Source organism: Stegodyphus dumicola, chromosome 2, assembly GCF_044657685.1.
Source record: "Stegodyphus dumicola isolate Sdum_Otavi_A_Nest chromosome 2, ASM4465768v1".
Lineage (NCBI taxonomy): Eukaryota > Metazoa > Arthropoda > Arachnida > Araneae > Eresidae > Stegodyphus > Stegodyphus dumicola.
Window position 1 is genome coordinate 25204904 of NC_140769.1, and position 19859 is coordinate 25224762.

At 32.4% G+C, this 19859-nt stretch overlaps 1 protein-coding gene across 3 annotated transcripts in view; it reads right to left on the bottom strand.

The window, feature by feature from the left end:
* Positions 1–7384: 7384 nt before the first annotated feature.
* The window catches only part of LOC118186109 (glutamate receptor ionotropic, kainate 2-like), a 550727-nt gene continuing 538252 nt past the window's right edge, over positions 7385–19859 (bottom strand). Inside the window, exon 14 of one of the 3 annotated variants that reach the window (XM_085810533.1) lies at positions 7385–8001. In XM_085810533.1, the coding sequence (XP_085666659.1) occupies positions 7789–8001 (213 nt within the window). In that variant the 3' untranslated portion in view covers positions 7385–7788. Of the gene's footprint in view, positions 8029–19859 lie in introns of all 3 variants that reach the window. The other 2 variants (XM_085810531.1, XM_085810532.1) reach the window with 2 other exon arrangements.

The window sequence follows — 19859 nt, forward strand, 5'->3', positions numbered from 1 at the left end:
ATACAATATTTATTTCATTTCAGAGTTTTCAAATTCGGCACTTTCTAACAACTTTTGTACTGATTTCCTGCATCCTGTTAACTTATATTCAATAGGTAACTTTTTCAAAGTAAAAGATTTTCTTGGAAAAAATACTTTCAATCTATGTATGTAAGCTCTTACAGATAGTGAGGATAATCATTAAATAAAACTTACAGTCGAATTCACCTGTGGTACATCCTACATTCTTTCATAAAATTTAACAGTAATCAACTATCATTTTAGAGTTTATTATCTGTTAAAAGATATATATATCCTGATAAAACATTCTCTGTGCTTGTCAAAAGCGATAACTAACTGTTTGGTGGAAAAAAGAAATGCTTTTCATAAAACGTAACTTACGAAAACTTTGCACTTATTAAAATGTTTGCTGATTATTTGTCTTTAATCCGCTCCTTGGATACTTAACAAAGTCATAGGATTTTTTGTAAAGAATTCCCTTTCATCAGGTTAATCTTTCTTCAAGGAAATACTTCAGATTTAGATTTGGCTTTACTAATTTTAGGCAGTTGGTAAATTTTAAAAGTAAAGTCTACCAACTGCCTAAAATTAGTATTATGGAAGTATTATATTAACACTTCCATAATACTAATTTAGTATTATGGAAGCTATCATGGAATTTTAAAAATGAAAACTTTCTCCTTTCATCATATCAATTTTTTTCACAAAGGTATTTCTTTAAGGACTGCTTGATATAAAGATGTTGATGCTGAATTTTTGAAGTCACACTAGTAACTAAAAAACTGCATATCTAGTCCATGGATTAAGACACAATAACACGCCGAATAAATACTAATTCAGAAGTCAAACAACAAAAATCAGCGTTATATTTACAAAATTTTCACAGGACTAGTTTCGATGGTTTTACCGAACCACCATCTTCAGCTGCAAAACCGCAAATGAACAAGATAGAAAATAATGATTAGATAAGATAAGAAAGCCTGGACAAGAATAAGCAAGTGGCGCCATCTGTTGGTAAAACCAGGACTAAAACATAATTTCTTTAAAGGCCGAAGGCAAATTTGGATTGGAATTAGGATCGTTAACTAGAACAGAAAGATTTTTATGAATGTGAAATGCCTCTAGAAAATCCAGTTCTCCAATGGAAGATGTTTTTTGAATAATTTTGGCAGAAGAAAAACTGAAAGTGTGGTTTTCGGACCAACAATGTTGAGCAACAGAAGACTTCTGTGTTTCCTTTTTTCTAACATATGCCTCATGTTCCTTGACGCGAAATTTTAAGGCTCTCTTAGTTTGGCCAATGTAAATTAAACCACACTGGCAAGGAATCCTATAAATACCCCAGGAATTCGAGTCGCGTTTCAAGAATTCTGTTAAATTGCAAGCTTGCCTTACTTCGGTCCGTGATAAGGGATACACGTCAACAATTGTCCAAAATTGAACATGAACTCTATAAGCTTCATCTGGAACTCGCTAAATCATATCCAAAATTCACTGCCCTTGAACAAAAGTCTTGGTCTAGAACGGAGAATGCAGTTAACCGTCATAAAAACACCCTTGCAGTTAAATTCGAAAAACTTCTTTTACAGTCTTCCAGTTCAAGTAGTTCAAAAAATCTTCCCATTGTAAACATCAAGCCAATAGTTAATATTTCTAATGTTAGTCTTTCAGAAGAACAAGAGAGAATTCTAAAATATAATTTTAACTTCTCACAAACCTGTAAACCCTCGATTCCAAAGATTTTGGCTCCTATCGAAAAAGCTTTCAAGTTCAGTAAAATTTCAGATTCACAGAAAGAAATGATTAGGCATCTTATCGCTCATAATGTGAAATTCAATAATAAACCTTTGAAACCAAATCTAACTGCGAGAGAAAGAGCTACAATGCGTGAAATTCATTCTAACCCGGATATTATCATTTCAAAGGCCGACAAAGGTGGCCAGATAGTCGTCATGGATAAGAGCACTTACATCGATGGTGTCACTAAACTCTTAAACGAAGGACCATATAATCCGATCCCTAAAGATCCTTCACCTTCGGACTTATCCAAAATAAAAACTGCCATCAAATCTTCGCAAATCATTTCAAGCAACTTAAAACATTCGCTTATCCCATCTGTTGCGAATTGTGCCAGATTATATGCTCTTCCCAAAATTCATAAAAGTGGTATTCCTTTCCGCCCTATTGTATCAAATTTAGGTACTGCCTCGTATCCATTAGCTAAATATTTAGTTTCTAGATTTTCCACTCTATTAGACAATAACATTTACACCATAAAAAATTCAATAGAGTTTGTAAAAAAGGTTAAAAACATTTCTCCTAGTAATTTACTCATGGTTTCTTTTGATGTAAAATCATTATTCACCAATGTCCCAGTGGAGGGTGCATTAAGATGTCTAGAAACCAGACTTCGCGAATTTCATTTCTCTTGCATCGAAATTGATGAGCTAATTTCTCTCACTCAACTCTGTTTGAAACAAACACATTTTGTTTTCCAAAATAAATATTACAAGCAAACTGAGGGATTAGCCATGGGAAGCCCCCTCAGTCCCATCCTGGCTGATATCTACATGCATTATTATGAATCAAAATTGTTTGAAACTTTAAACTTCCCGGCATGGTTCCGCTACGTAGACGATACTTTTACCCTGTTTGAAGGTAATAAAGATGATTTAAATTAATGTTTGAAGGTAATAAAGATGATTAAGTTCTTTCAACAATGAATTCTATTGATCCTGCTATTCAGTTCACTTTTGAACTTGAGACTTGCAATTCTCTTCCGTTTCTCGACATTCTGGTCACACGTAACACATCCAACTTCAGTACTACAGTTTACCGTAAACCTTCATCGGTTTGCCTTCCACCACACTTTAAATCATGTCATCCGACTAAACAAAAGTTAGCTTCATTTTATTCCTATGTTTTCCGTGCTCTTCAAGTTTGCTCCTCCAAACTAGCCCTTGATGAAGAACTAAAGTATTTAAAAGCAATAGCTATTGACAGGGGCTTTCCACCCAACATTATTAATCAAGCAGTTAAAAAATTCTCATCTCAACACACTAAAAGGCACAATCTTGTTTTAGGAGATTATAAAAATTCTGTTGTCATTCCCTTCTTTCCATCAATTAGCTATAAAGTTGCACATATTTTGCAGAAATTTAACTTTCGGGTTGTTTATTCTCCCATCAATAAAATTCCGAGTTCCATACTCAAGGACCCCATTCCGGATATGAATTCCTGGGGTATTTATAGGATTCCTTGCCAGTGTGGTTTAATTTACATTGGCTAAACTAAGAGAGCCTTAAAATTTCGCGTCAAGGAACATGAGGCATATGTTAGAAAAAAGGAAGCACAGAAGTCTTCTGTTGCTCAACATTGTTGGTCCGAAAACCACACTTTCAGTTTTTCTTCTGCCAAAATTATTCAAAAAACATCTTCCATTGGAGAACTGGATTTTCTAGAGGCATTTCACATTCATAAAAATCTTTCTGTTCTAGTTAACGATCCTAATTCCAATCCAAATTTGCCTTCGGCCTTTAAAGAAATTATGTTTTAGTCCTGGTTTTACCAACAGATGGCGCCACTTGCTTATTCTTGTCCAGGCTTTCTTAGCTTATCTAATCATTATTTCATATCTTGTTCATTTGCGGTTTTGCAGCTGAAGATGGTGGTTCGGTAAAACCATCGAAACTAGTCCTGTGAAAATTTTGTAAATATAACGCTGATTTTTGTTGTTTGACTTCTGAATTAGTCCATGGATGTTTCCTGGATTTCTCATTTGTAATTAATTTTTCCATTTTAAATCAAGATGCTTTTGTTATAATATTTCGGTTTTACTCTCCTCACCAACGTACAAACAACATTACTTTAGCAACGGCATTTACAACTTTACAAACATCATTACTAGCCACTATCGAAGTTGTAGTCCAAGCAAGTACAAAGCTTAACACCAGATATAATTAGGCATACTCTAGTTTTTCTTGAAGATTAGATTATAATGACGAGAAACGTTTATTTTTTTACGTACTACTTCATGTCGTCAGCAGAGAAAATAGGGTGATTGACGAGTAGTGTTTTCATTAAGAAATGAGACTATTTCAAAGATTGTTAGAAACAGCTTTGTTTTTGCAGAATTATGCTAGCACGAAAAATTTCAGTCTGGAAGTCCACATCATTGCACTAAATAAAATTGCAGTTTTGTTGAAACATAGAATTATTTTGGTGCATTTTTGTGTTTTTGGCGTTTATGATCTTTTTGCAGAAAGCTTTGCACTTTTGAGCCTTTTCCGGAGATGCGTAATCCCATTAATGTTGATGAAAATATCTCAGACTGTCATTTTTTTAAAAGGAATGGTAGCGAACAAATCTTTTGAAGTACTAGACGGACGATAAATATTATTTTCTTGAGTTATGAAAGACATGCTAAGTTACCACTTGTGTAGAACAGCAGTGTGAATGAGTAAATCAATTTCTGGTAAAAAAAAAAAAAAAAAAAAAAAAAAAAAAAAAAGCAGGGAAGGGAAGTTTTGACTTCATAACGTATCAAGTATGTAACGTATTAACATAAATTTTACGTATACACAAGCAAAAATGTATGAAAAATTTTCTATACCAAAACATGTATAAATAGCACTTACCTGCCTTACTAATTATTTATATTATTATTTACTTGTTTTAAATAACTTTGTTTACTTAATAGCTTTAATTTGTATGATTTTTGTTTCATTTTGCGTTAAATAGTTTGTTCAATTTAAACTATTTTTGTTATTCAAGCTATTGTTTAAATATTAATTTTGAAGTCAAACAACAAAAATTATTTTACCGTAAGATTTAAGTAATCAGAGTAAATGCAAAATTCTGATTATAGTTCAAATTAAAAGGATGATTTTCAATGTCGAATTACATTTAAAACTGCGACAGCATAGTGAATATTATTGAGATTTTTCTTTGACTGCTACTCACCTGTTTAAAAGGTTAAGAACCTAAAAGTTTTATTTTTCTAAAAATTATTATCATCAAAAACACGTCTTGCATTTCAGTGTGTTGTCTGTATTTACTCATTTACTCATATTTTAGGCAAATGCGTATTTTTCATTTCTTTTTTCATTTGGATTATTTTATGGTATTTTATTTTTAAAACAGTTTTGGGCATTTTAACCCCATCAGTCACAAGACACGTTTCATTGCTCAATTAGCACAAGTTTATAAATATACCTTGGTTAGATCACCTTATTTACGATTCGTTACGTAATCGGCTTAAGAAGCAAACCTCCAAGTCCATTTACGATAAAACAGTAGTTTGATATACGAATTATAACGTGATTTCATAGTTATTGCCATAAAGCACTGCACGCAAAAAAGGAATTTTCAGCTTCTAAAGAAGCTTTGCATGAAAGTACGTATCAACCACATATGGAAACGGTTAGAAATACAGCCAGATTGCACATTGTAAAATGCCAGCAGGCGGAATTAGCTTTCGTCTCACTGGCGGGTAAAATAGCTAATGAGAGGCATTTTGGATGCATTTAATGTGTTGCAGAAAGAGACCTTTCCACCAGGAATCCATTACAGCTCCATCGATGACAATATGATCAGCTGTACGAGATCGAGAATGGAAGAAGGATCAGGATGATGGGAGCTTAGCAAGTAGTCCACCATCTAGCCATTTTGACTTTACTATGAGAAAATACTAAAGACCAGTTCATGAGAGAAAAGTCGCATAGGCAGTGATTATGTTCAAGATGCTTTGTGTGACCAATATCAGAATATCAGAGAGAACTGTTGCATCTCTCGGTATGGCTATTGCATTATTGTCCGCCATTCGGATACCATGAATCGTGATTCAGGTTAGCTTGCGATTACGACTGTATACACATTTGTGTGGTCTTGCAGTAAACGCCTCAATCCAGCCTTCGCTTTACAATGGTGCACCTCTTCCATGGTTGGTGTGCTGGTATGGGTGCTCTTCGCATAGGGCACCCTCTCACCTCTAATATTGATCATCGGCCCCTGGAAGGCTAAAGGTATCTTCGTGACATCCTCCATGTAGATATGTTGCCACTGATGGTAGGAGATATTTTTAAACAAGACAATGCTCAGTTTCATACAGGAAAGGTATTACAGGGTTACCTTTGCCATATTTTCACTCTTCTGTGGCCTGCTCGATACCCAGATTTATCATCGATGGACAACGCCTGGAATAAATTTGGTCAGCTAGTTGGACAACCTAGAAGTTTGAGCGAATTAGAGCGCTCTTACAACAACTGTGTAATATGAAGGTAGAGAAGGCCATTCAGGACTTGGATGCCTCAATGTACTCACGTTTCATATTGTGTATCCATACTTGAGGTGGCCAACCAGGATACTAGAACAACCACACATTTGTATATTTTAAATTTTTGGTTTGAGTTTGCCCTGAATCACCGTTGCATCCATATGTATGGAAAATTTTGTTGGTGTCTGAAAAATATTTTCATGGCAATGTGCCGTATGTTACAAAAACAAATAATAATGCCCTGCACTCAAAGAGAAGAGAGATAGAAAGAATTAAGCATTTAATTCTAAAATATCACTAAATTATGTGAAGCTTAAATAAGGCATCTTATATATTTTTGGAGAAAAATTAAATATCTCAGTTTTCAAGCTTACAAATTATGATAAATTTTTACATAAAAATATTAAGGGTATAATGTAACACATAAAATCAATTATATCTTATATAAATGTACTGTGATGTATTTTCATGAACAAAAGAACTTAAATTACATTATGCGTTATTATTACAACATGCTTTCGTTAAAATATTTCTCTTTGCATTTTATAGTTTTGCATTTCGATCTGAAAGTATAAAATCTGAGAGATTAAATGTTGACGCAGTTCTGTGAAACTTCGATTAAGGAAAAGAACGAAAATTAATTCACTTCAGAATAAAACTGTTTTAAACTATACAGATCAAGTATGGTAAAAAGGAGCACAATATGTGAAATTTTGAAAATTTGGAACGTGTGTTTCTTTAAATAATTCTTCAAAATCTATGATAATAATACTAAATAAAAATCAAGTGTTGAACAGGAATCTATATTACGCTATAAGAGCTTGACACATCTGTTCGTAAAATAAAATGCCTTATAAAATAACGAGCAGAAACTGGTTAAATTGTAAATTGCGCAATCTGAAAGAAAACAACAGTAAACAAACACTAAAATAAAATTATGCCTCTACGTTTAAACCAAAAATTTATAAGAATTCATAATGGGTATAAATTATGAAAAAATATTAATTATAATTGTAAAATCATAATTAATTCGATGAATTTAAATTGTAAGAACATTGTAAGCAATTTCTTTCGAATTAAAACCATAATATTTTAAAATAATCGTATTTTGAAATTACACGACAAAATAAAAACAAGACCTTTTTTCAATTTTTTAAAAGATTTAATACTTTATGATAAAATTAAATACTTAATTTTATGATAAATGATGGAAATAAATTAAACAATAACATGGAGTATATTTTAGAGGTGCTCGAATTTGAATATACCTCTATTTTTAAAAGAATATATTTCGTCGTCTCTCCTTACGCATTGCAACTTTTATGACTTCGATACATACTAATAAAAGTGAGCTGAATGTAACAGTCGTAACATGCGGATGGCATTGAAGAGTTGTATCACGTCTCCAGAAAATGCCGTATCCCTATGGAGAGACAAATCTCGGGAACAGGAAAACCTCACGGATTGTGAGAGTGCTGGAAGGAAGTAGAGTGGCGATGTTGGCACTTGTGGAACTAGGAGTCGCCGGCACTCTCGTATGTGAGGGGTGATTTCCTCATCTCAATCATCTGCATGATCCCGTTCTCCTGGGGCACCTCAAGCGCCGCAGGCACGTATGTCGTTCCCGGGATGCACTTGGAACACTGGCGTCGCAGTGCCGGACGCTGACGAGAAGCTCGGCACTTCACAGCAAAGCGTAGCTCCTCGGCCATTTCCGAGCACAGAGACTGCTGCGTGGAACAAAAGACCAAATTCTGCGTTCAATTAGACCGGTATGTCACAGATTATAAGCCACACTTAAAATTTCAATAGTGCAAAAATTGATTATAATAATACAATATATAATGGTAATTCAAATTTCACCCAGTGGGATTGGGCGAATTTTATACATGACATGATTTCGACAATAATTCCATAATGTTATTTACAAAACAATTACGCTAAAACACTTCTTTGTAAAATTTCATCAAATTCCTTTGTTTTTTAGGATAGCATACAAAGCCAAAATATTCAGTTTTAAGGCTGAAATATTAAATAGAACGGTGCTACTTTGGTAGACGGTTGCACGGATTTTGGCGATTTGTTTTTGGAGAGTGATACGACTTATGGTAAACCCATTGCTAGACATGTTATTTATGGTAACCGATACTTTGTTGACATTTAAATTAAAAAATAATCCGTTTTATTATGCATAAATTCCGTGTTTTAAATAGTATTTATAGCTTCTAAATATAAAAAATCAATTTAATTTTGCATTTTTATTTGAAATAAAAATTTTATTGTTTATGATATTTTATGTTGTGGATGATGTAATGAATGACGTCACATTACTTTAAAAGTAATTGGTTTTAATATTTATAAATTTAATCTAATGTTTTAAACATTACTTATGGCTGTTAAATATTAAAATACAATTTAATTTTGCATTTTTTAAATGATTTTATTATGTATAATTATTTAAATAATTTTAATTCTATTCGTGATATAATCAGCCCCCTGATTGGTTACAGAATTTTTGTGCATTAACGAGCTGTAATCAGCGCCCTAATTGATTACTGAATATTTGCGCGTTAAAGCGCCATTTTAAAATTTTATTATTCATCTCTTCGAATTCCTTAGTTTACATTTTAAGAATTATATTACATTTTTCAAATTTTTTTCATTGATATCTAAATTATGATTTCGAATTTTTCTTGTGGTACTTATCAATATACGGCAGTTTAAATACTCAAAAAAATGTAAGTACATATTTTTGTTTTACTTTATGATTGTATACTTCAATTTTTATTAAAAAAATTAATACACTGTTTTAAAACATTCCTGAGATATTTATTGCCACATATGCTTTAATGTTAAATAATTATATCCTATAAAACTTGTTTTAAAGGATTTGAATTTAAGTAATATTTTAACTCTTTTAAACGTTGACATGATGTTTTTAATTCGATATTCAATTTAAGTAATATTTTAATTCTTTTAAAAGTTGGTATGATGTTTTTAATTCGATATTCAATTTCAGTAATATTTTAATCCAATTAAACGTTGGCGCAATGCTTTTATAGCGGTGTTTTTATTCTATTTCTTTGCTATATGAAAGTAATAATTTAACCTTACTTTAAAATTTTATACTCATAGTAATTGTATTTATTTACATTTGCCTGCCATCTTAAGAAAAGACATTTTCAACAAAAAATTAATCCATTATTTTTAACGATATTTATTTTTTAAAGTTTCGAATCCTTTACTATGCGTAAAATTTGTAAAAACAACGTTTTTCAAGATGGCTGACGATTGTAGAAACCGCGCCAAGAATTGTACCAACGTAAATCGCCAAAAATCCGTGCAACCATCTACCAAAGTAGCACCAATAGAACAGTACACATGAAGGGTTATTTACCTTAGAATAGATGCCTTCGTGGAGAAATTTTTTCAAGGAAAACTCTATCCAATTTACATTAAGTATGAGGCTAACCGAAAATTCTAATATGTAGCATTTCTTTTCTGTAGATGTTTCGCCCCGATCTCAAATCTCCTGGTCTCGCAGACTCACCACGGCTCTCAGACGCTAATGTTTAGTGCGTTGTGCTTAGAGTTTCCCACGATATTGTATAAGAAGGGATTATTGCTGAAAAAGGGCGCTGCTAAATACAAAATTATAATTCTCTTCTCATTCAATTTCTTTCATTTGGAAGTGTCTATACATAAATTAGAACAATCGTTCGTTTCCAAAAATTAAATAGTAAATTGAAAACTAACTATAAATCAGCTAAGAAGCAATTCAAAATTCTTGAATTCCTTCAAATATATTATAATTCCTGATGTATCTTACAAATAAATGCAAGCTGCATCGAGCCGAATTGTACAAACGTTTGAAAAAGCAGTGTATTTGATTTTTGAGCTAAAACCCAACTGTTCACTTTATCCGGTTACGTCCAATTCTAAGCGGTAGGCATTTCGTTTAAATTTAGAACATCGTTTAATTCGCTATAAGATGTTAGCTTAAATTTCAGTGCATTTTATGCTATATACAATACATTAAGATGACTCCTATTTGCCAGCACATTGACCATTTATGCATATATATATATATAAATGCAAATCATATATAAATTACAAATCATCGAAATATTGTAATTACGTTAACAAAAAAACATTTTGCCGAATATGGAGAGCCCTTAAAAATATGCATTGAAATTTCTCCCTTTCATAATTTCTTAAAGCATTAAAAATGATCAGTTTACGCTTTCTGGAATTTCTTTCCAGGTACTTAAAGAAATAAATCTCTAATTGCCTATGCAGCAAAGTATTTTCTTATTCATATTTGTTCAATCAAGGTCTTTGTCAAATATCCAGATTTTGTGTAAGCTATGAACAATAATTCTTGTAACTGTTTCTATGAAACAATTCTTTTATTTCGCACTAGACTTGTTTTGCAAAATTTCGGGTTTTGAGAAACACTTAATATATAAAAACCGTTTACAACGTTGGATTCTTAAAGACATAGTTATTTTAGTTATTTTTCTTTGTATATTTATTTTCATCATTGTAAAATTTTGCTCCATTTCATTTTAAAATTCCAATGTTCCGCTGTAGTATGATGAAATCAGCAAAGTATTGTATAATAGGTAAATTATTCAAGCTTTTTATGATTTTTTTAGCTAAACCAAAGTAGTATATAGTTTACACATTTCTGAATAAACTATATCGCAGCCGAGAGTGTTCAGATATTTAGTTTGAAATAAATCTTCTTTTTTTTTCCATTTATCTAGCGGCATTATCATACATAAATACAAATCGATCTAAACCAGCAAAAAGATCCGACCTTTAAATTATGAGATTTCATAATTTGTGAAAGAGAAATTAACAAATACCGCAATTAACAAATACCACAATGCCATTTAATCAGTGAGTTAAGTCGACAGAATTTTAAGTAATTGGATCATATCTTTGGCAGCAAGTACATCCAGCATATAACTTAAAGGTAAAACTTAAAGTTAAGCGAAACTAAACATCGTTATTTTAAAGTAGTTTAATTCATCCATTAGGGGTATTTAATGTCATTAGCTTATAATGCAAGCGTGCAGAATTCAGTAATTAGCTTCTCGATGACCTCTAATGGAACAATTTAACCATTAGCTCTTGTTTGAAAATTCTTTAATTGCTCAAGTTAGTATACTTTAAATACATTTTATATAGTTTCCCGATTAACAATCAATAATAAAAGTTTCATATTTTGAAATAGCGATTCTTAAACTTTGATATAGAGAACTTCTTTCAAACGAAGCACATGTTTCTTGATCTTACATCTATTAAATTATAAATTTTATTAATTGTTTCGTAATTAAGGTGTTACGCCATCCATTGCTCGCCGAAAGAGCGCGTTTCTGCTATTCGTAAAAAGCTAAAAATAATTTATTTCTGCTTTTAAGAGAATGAAGTTTTCTGTGATCTTGTTTCAGAGATGTGGCAACACGCGATTATTTTTATTTATAATTGCGTTCTAAAGATGTAAGAAGTGCGTTGTGTTTCCAGTTTGTATGTCGAAGCAAAAGTAAAATATTTATGATATTTATTGTGTAGAGTTTTGACTTCCAGCCTATTCCACCAAGAGGTGAGCATAACAAAAGGGAACAAAAATTAAGACTTCTAAATTTAACACTTACTCGCACACTGCGATTATCAGCTAAAAGCCAGTAATGGTGGCTGACTAAAAATTAAGAGTAATTGTCTTGATGTCTCGTTTAAGTTCTTTAACAAGTTATTTTATGCTAAAAACGCTGTACAGTATTCGAAGGAAGATTTTAGAGGGTAGAATCATAGCGTATACTGCCTGCTGTAGGCCACGTCGCTCATTTGATTCTCTTGCTAGTAATCTCAGGCGCTGTGTTACTCTAACTATTAGGCTTGTTACGCGTGCTCTAGGTTAGAGACAGCTTAAATATTATTCTATTTGCGCAGCCGTCAGGCTGGATGTTTTATTCTTATTTCTAGATAAATTCATTATCTTTGATTTAAGTCGTAATTGTTGGCTTTTGAAAGCACGAGTGATGACGCCAGTTAACTTTTATTTGAGTCAAATAAAAGGGTTTTTTCTCCGTCTCTATGGAACTTACGAGACATAGTGAAAATTCGCTTTTAGTTTTTAGAGTTCTCCTACATTTAATGTTACCAAAAATACGAGATTCTACGCTGCTTGGAAAAATAGTTCTCACAAATAACACTCAGATAGCTGACTTTCGAAAATATTTGAATATTCTTGGGAGTATATAATAACCTAATATACCCCAAAATTAAACAAACATAAAATCTAAGGAACTGTTTATATACTGCTATTATCTATTAGATTTCAAAGGATTTCAAACCACAGAACACTTGCCGCAAAATGTTATTAACGGAATATATTACGAGCTAGATGTACTGTTTGTATCTTTCTCACAGATTTCTCTATTCATTTTTTTTATCAAAGCTAAGAGGAAAATTTTGCTTCGTGATAAGTCTTCTAAAGAAAGTCCCATAAGGCTCAGACGAGATTCGAATGATGAAGTTAATAAGCTTCATTTATTTACATGCTGCTTTTGTATTTAAGAGCTTCATTAACCACATTTGCTCAATGTGAATATTCTTCTTCCGTCCCCAAATGCCATATTCCCATGTGAATGTCCTGACTACGATTTCCTAACTACATTTAAGTATTTTAAATTATTTCTAAATGACAGACTGTTTGAAACTTTCAGTTGATCTTGCCGCTTCCATAATTAACAACACCATTTTCTAAACAGCCGAAAGCTTTTCGAAGAATTTTCCCAAATGGTACAAATCGACGATATAAAAATTGTTTTTGCGTGAATAAATACTGAAATCAAATCCAAAACCCGTTAAGTCTGAGGGGAAACGTACTTTAGCAAAGCGCTTGCGACCCATTGGGACCAATAATGTGATGTCACTGTTTGTATTTCACAAACAAATTCATCGAACTGGAACGAGTTAAGGAAACCTGTTGCTTTACAAAATGCATACTTTCTTTGAATTCTTAGCAAATTCCAATATATTATACCGAAACATTTGAAAGAAAATATCGAGAAACAGTCAGTGGTATAAATAAAATTTAAAGGCTTGGCTTAACTGAATATATTTTAAATTCGATAAATATTGCCAAGTACTCACTATAAAATTAGACTAATTTATTCACACTAACACCTTTTTGAATAGCTGCATATGTGCACGAGACCTTAACACAATCATTCATTCCGTGAATAGTGAAACATTATGCTTATACAAAATTTATGCATTTTTAAAATGTAGGAATACAAATTATTAAATTTTCAAACAAAACTCAGTACCTAATGTAATTCTGGATTAAATGAGTGACAGGGAGAACTAAAACTTAGTTTCTCTATATTGTGATCTCGCAGAACAAGTTATATAATATTATACACATATAAAAGATGTTGATAATGTAGAGTATTGAATTTACATGAATAATGGGAAGACTAAAATTTAATTTTTTCTACAACGTGATTGCACATAACAAAACTGTAAAAAAATAATAAGAGAAATTTATATGATTGAGAATGCATACTTAATTTATACAATTTTTGAGTATTTTGCTTGGCAAAGTTTTTTTTTGCTAAATGCAGATGTAACTTCAACGCATTTGTTAGAAATTAAAGATTGAAAACTACTTTTAAAAGCAAATATGTCTGAAGATTTTAAAAATAAAAAATTGCCAGCAAGTGCTTTATGTTTAACAACCTACCTTAATAATTTATACCTACCACTAGCAGGTACTTATTTCGTTTGTTTGGAACTCAATTTAGTTTTCCCTTTACAGTTCTTACTACACGTAACCCTATTTCACAATTCATTAATGGGTAAACTTTCATGGAGTAGAAAAGAAAAAAACTTGCTACAGTTTTCGCTACAACTCGATAATGCCAGAGGCTGCATTAGACACGAAATTGAGTTTAATGAAATATATAGTACCTATGGCAGACACTGCGCTCTTTGCGTTATATCAGAAGAAAGGAAACTACTCCGTGGATTTTCTAAAAAATATATATAAAGCGGTGGAGACCTTCCATTAAAAGGGAATTTCGTATCGATGGTGCACGGTTGGGCTGTATCTGTTTTTGTTTCGTTCCTAAAGCTTACTCAGTCGTCTAGAAAAATAAACAGAAATGATTGCATGGAATGATGGGTAATTTTATTTGATGTTTGCGCGGAGAGCAGACTCTCATAAGATGGGAGATGATTTAATCTTACCGAATCGTTCTGGGGAACGAATGGTGAAAACCAGCATTGTTATTTCCTCATAACGGCAGTTTCTCCGAATAGTATATAAATATTAGGAAGATGGTGATTTATGACGAGAGCATCATAATATTAGAGAATGGGGTAGTCGGGTTCTTTTCTTTCCTTTCCTTTCAAATCAGTGTTAGAACATGTAAAATATTGACATTTCAGGAAGGATTGGTACAATAGGACAGATATAGTATAGTGTACAGTTTCACGATAATTCTGAAATGCCTTGTAGGTCAAACTGTGAGTCAATTACTTTGCCCATGTTATATCCAATTATTTTTTCTACTTATATCATACTTTCATTCTTCATTAGTAGATGATTATGTTCTCGACATTTATAAAACTATATCTGTTAAAGGGGACTTCATATAAACGTGTAGGTTAAAAATATGCGCTTACTTACTTCGTTTGTATTATTCTTAATAAAACGAGTTTTATGAAATAAATAAGTACTTTTTGCAAGAAAATTTTGCATTCTATGTATATAAAATTCACGACTCGAACAAAGACATTTATGGTTTTCAAAATTTGCTACGATTATTTAACAGATAATCATATCTTTATTAATTGTACATATTCTATTGATGCAATAAAATACAAAAGTAAGTACATAACCTGCCGCTTTTTAAATTCACTCTCTTATTAAAGTAAAATTTCCAGGAACCAAAACAAATGCATACTGATCATAGAAAAAAACGCCGTTTATTAAATTCATTTCCTCGTCTTATAAAATTCAGACTGGTAAAAGACTGATTCATCAGAGCCAGCGTATCCTGCTTGTACATGCTAAAGGTTTTCCGTGTTCAGTCAAATGCTTCTATTAAAATCCCGACGGACAGCCTCTGGGGGGGGGAGGAAATAGTTCTTACGTTGTACAATGCAGATTCCGAAAGATACCAGAATAGTCCATATAAGCCGCTCTGGTATTCAGACCCTCTCTCACCTGTTAAAGATTTTCCTAGTCAACTTATTTAACATAATGCGGACTGACAGTACTTCAATAAAAAGAGTTCGACTAAAATTGCCTTCCTCCAGGTCCCTGTACCGTCAGAAACTATTTTCAGAGTTCTTTGACCACACTGGATTTCCCAGTATCAGAAATTCCTTATCAATAAGCTTAGTAAAAACAATTTTCTAATTGCACCGTAAATGAGGAGGGTTTCTTCTCGAATACCAGTTGATGGTAGTAAACGTACAACTTCTGTATCCCACTTTTATGGCTAACACCTTTAATATATTCCGCTTGGGATAGATGCACTTTATCTTCTTAGAGACTTATAAAAAATCATATGTTTCTAAGAACTACCGTACATTAAAAGTCTTTAAATGGAAAGGAAGTGGTAACTGTAGACAGAAGGAAAAAAGAAAATCAATGCATTGGTCATGTTTGCAATCATGAAGTGGAAGATCGACTAAACAGTGGAAGATCGACTAAACAAAGAGCAATCTTTCTGCTGGCTGGAAATATAATTTTTGAAATTTGAATAAATCACTGAAAACAGAATGTTTCTAAAATTTGTCATGTACTTAACTTTTAAAGTTTCTAAATGCCGAGAGAAAAGCTTAAACCTGAAAGATAAGGATAACTTGTTACAATATTTTAATGTTCTCGATAACTGCAATCAGAGAAAAACAACAATTAAACTGGGAATTTCCAAAACGTCATTAGGAAATTTGCTTAAACAAGGAATTATATTTAATGAAGAACTAATAAATCATGCAAATACCTCAAAGGAGCACAAAAGAGACAGAAAACCGACGGATGTTGAACTTACTCTTCTAGAATGCTTTCAAGCAATAAAGTTAAAAAAGTGTTTCTAATTCTAGAGCTTTATCACTAATACACTAAATAATAGGAAAGAATTTTATAGCAACGAACATGTGAAAAGTTGCAGGAAGATAAACTTAACATTATTCTTCAAGGTTTCAGAAATTGTATGGTGATGTGGAGGAAGAAGTAGAGCTGATAACTGGATAAAGGCCATTTAACTTGAGCTGTTAAGTGAATACATACCACTCGAATTTACAATACAGATGAAACTGGACTGCGTTGTAGAACATTGCCAGAGCACATCTTTACATTTACGAATTTAGTTGGTTTAAGATATTGAAGGTATTAATTATTGTTTTATTAACACGCAATATTAAAACAGCAATGAAAAAGACAGCACTGATTATTGACAAAAACAGAAAACCTCAGGGTTTGAAAGGAGTCAAGAATTTATTTCTAACGTATCATAAGAAGAATAACTCATGAACAACAACAAGTATTTTTACTGATGTTCTTCTGCAGTGAGGCAGCGAATTGCAAAATAAAAAAAAATAGTTTTAGTAAAAAATGGTTATCTAATAAATACCTTTGCAGCACACCCAAAGACATTAATATCTCTTTTTGTAAATACAACATCTAATATTCATTCTTTAATTTTAGAGCGCTATAAAAGTTTTCAAATGTTATTATGGAAAAGATGTTTAGTAAATGATGAAGAGAACTGAATTTTGTGAAAACAAATACCAGTAATAAACTTCGAAAGAGATAAGTAAATCGATATCTATTACTGGAAGATATGTGAATTATTGTCAGTTCGAAGAGTTAATATCTTAAAATCAGCTAGAAGCTGTTTGAAAATGCGGTTTTATCGAAAAAGCGTCAGAAGAATTGGATACTTTAGTTAATGCTTCAGATCCCTCAGTGAAGGAAGTTATGAGGATTAATTTTTAGGAACATGTGCCAATTCATAACAATATTGAAACAATGTGTGTAGAAATTGACTGTGAAAGTGTTAAAAGAACTGCAGAAGTTGACAGCGAAAGGGATATAGAAAAAATGATGACATGTTATCCTCAATCGAAAAACACTGCAGATTCTAAGAAAAATTATTCAAGTGAAACGTTCTGATGAAAAAAGTCCATCAACAGTTTTACGAAATTGAGAATGCAAATGAAAAACACTTTGAAAATAAACACAAAATAGTTGTTTGTAAGAGATAAATTTTATCAAGAACGTCAATACAAAAATATTTTTATAAAAAGTTAAAAAAATGAATTTCAAAAATTGCGTAAATAATGTAATTTGGGTATTAATGTTTAATTATTATTTTCGATTAATTAATGAATTAATTTTAGTTATTATTTTACTTGAAAACTTTAAAACTGATATCACTCTTTGCAATACACAAATTGCCGTATATTAAATTCAGCCCCGTAATAAACTCAGATGCGTTTGAATCGGGAGTAATTTTCATAAGAGGTGGGTAATGTATAACGAAATCAGCTTTAAATTTAGTTAAATTATATATTAAATTTTTCAGGATCACAAATGAATCATCACAAATGTGGGGCTAGAAATTTCAAGTAATGTGAAAAGATATATGTTTTCAGCTGATACTTATTTATGTAATTATATATTGTTAGATAATTTGCAATAAATTAAATTTAGTAACCTGATTTCTCAAATTACGTTATAGTGATGCAAGACTAGAAGAGAAATTATTGGGGTAATTATATATAAGATTACTTTTACTAAAACAGATGAATAAGGTCCAGTTTCATACTTTAGGACACGGAACCATTTACTGGTCAATATGTTTCCTTCAACGTGTTTATTCTTTTAAATATAGCTAAAATTACGGCTAAGTTTAGATATAAGAGTTTAAGATCTAAATACCCAAAATTACATTCGTCAGATTTCAAAATCTTAGTCGAGGAATTGTATTTTGTCATTAGAAGAAACGCATAAAACACTTACAAACAAGATGTTAAATACAGTAGTTTCCAAAAATTAAGGAAAAATCACAAAATTAGGCATAACTCGTTCAAAAATAAGCCAATCAGTATAAAATTTGAATATGTTTTCAAATAAGAATTGCTGACTAAAACTGAGGTATGCAAATTTGTGACGCTGCAATTGAAAGACGTCATCTGCGAAGAGCATAATTGGATGTTTCAGAGCAAGCCTGAGATAATGAGATAGCCGCTGTGATAATGAGATAAGAAATCCGGAAAGCCAATTTGTAGCAATGACCTCCAGGCATCATTAAGTCAGATAGAAGTGGCCAGATAAATAAATGCGAGTTCTTTGCTAGTTCATAGGCTTTGGCGACAATTTTCACAGATTTGATATCCAGAAGATTCAGCCAAGGACGGCCAACCGCTACGACGAGCGCTGATGACCGATATTTTTTGTTAGGCGCATAAAGGAATAGAATCTCAACTCCAACTCAACTCAGATCCTTCCATACTGTAGCCATTGGAATGTTGGCGTCAACGTCAATCGTGGGTAGAAGGCTTCACGAAGGAGGTTTCTACTCAAGGCGACTAGCCATTTGTCTGCCGCTCATGTCACGCCATAGAAGGGAACCTTTGAGGTGGGCACGTCAGCACGACCACTGGAGAGCTGACCAGTGAAGGGCTGTTCTCTTTATGGATGGGTCCACGTTTAGACTCCAGAGCTATAGTAGGAGTTATTTGATCTGGAGAGAACCTAGAAACCGTTATCATTCATCAAACATCCGTAAAAGAGATGCATAAGGAGGAGGCAGTGTCTGTGTTTGGGGTGGTATCTCTTGGTTGCACGCACATGCCTCCACATCTTTCCACGTGTGACCAAGAATACTCAGGCCTATAGAGATGACATCCTTGATGTTTATATGTGCCCTTATGACGGGGCAGTAAATCATAATTCCTTGCTGCAGGACGACGACGCTATACCTAACATGGCTCGCATTGTAGATGGTTACTTTCAGCAGCAAACAATTCAGGGTATCAATGGCCTGCTCTATCACGGAACCTAAATCCTGTTGAGCATGTTTTCCGTGCTTTAGGAAGAAGAATAGCTGCTTTAAATCCTCCTCTTCATACAATTGCCCACTTACAACTGCTTTGCAAAAGCAATGGCTCTTACTTCCTACGAAACTAATAGACTGCATAATTGACAGCATCACACACCACTGTAAGTGTTGTATTGCTTCTAGGAGAGATAATACTCAATACTGAAAATAGTGTTCCTATATCATACTGACACATCCGGTTTGGTAATTTTATGCATACATGTTTATTAACACCATAAGTCTGGTAGCTTTTTTTCATGTTATTTTATAGCTTACTATGTGTTACTGAGTAAGTTTCATTAAATTCCACATGCGACGTTTTGACTAATAGTCACTTTTAGGATATTTTCTATAATTAACGATAACCTGTATATATGTCTACGTACTGAATCAAATTTAAGCGCAGGGATTCATTAAATATTAGTTACAAATTTATCTAATATATAACTACAATA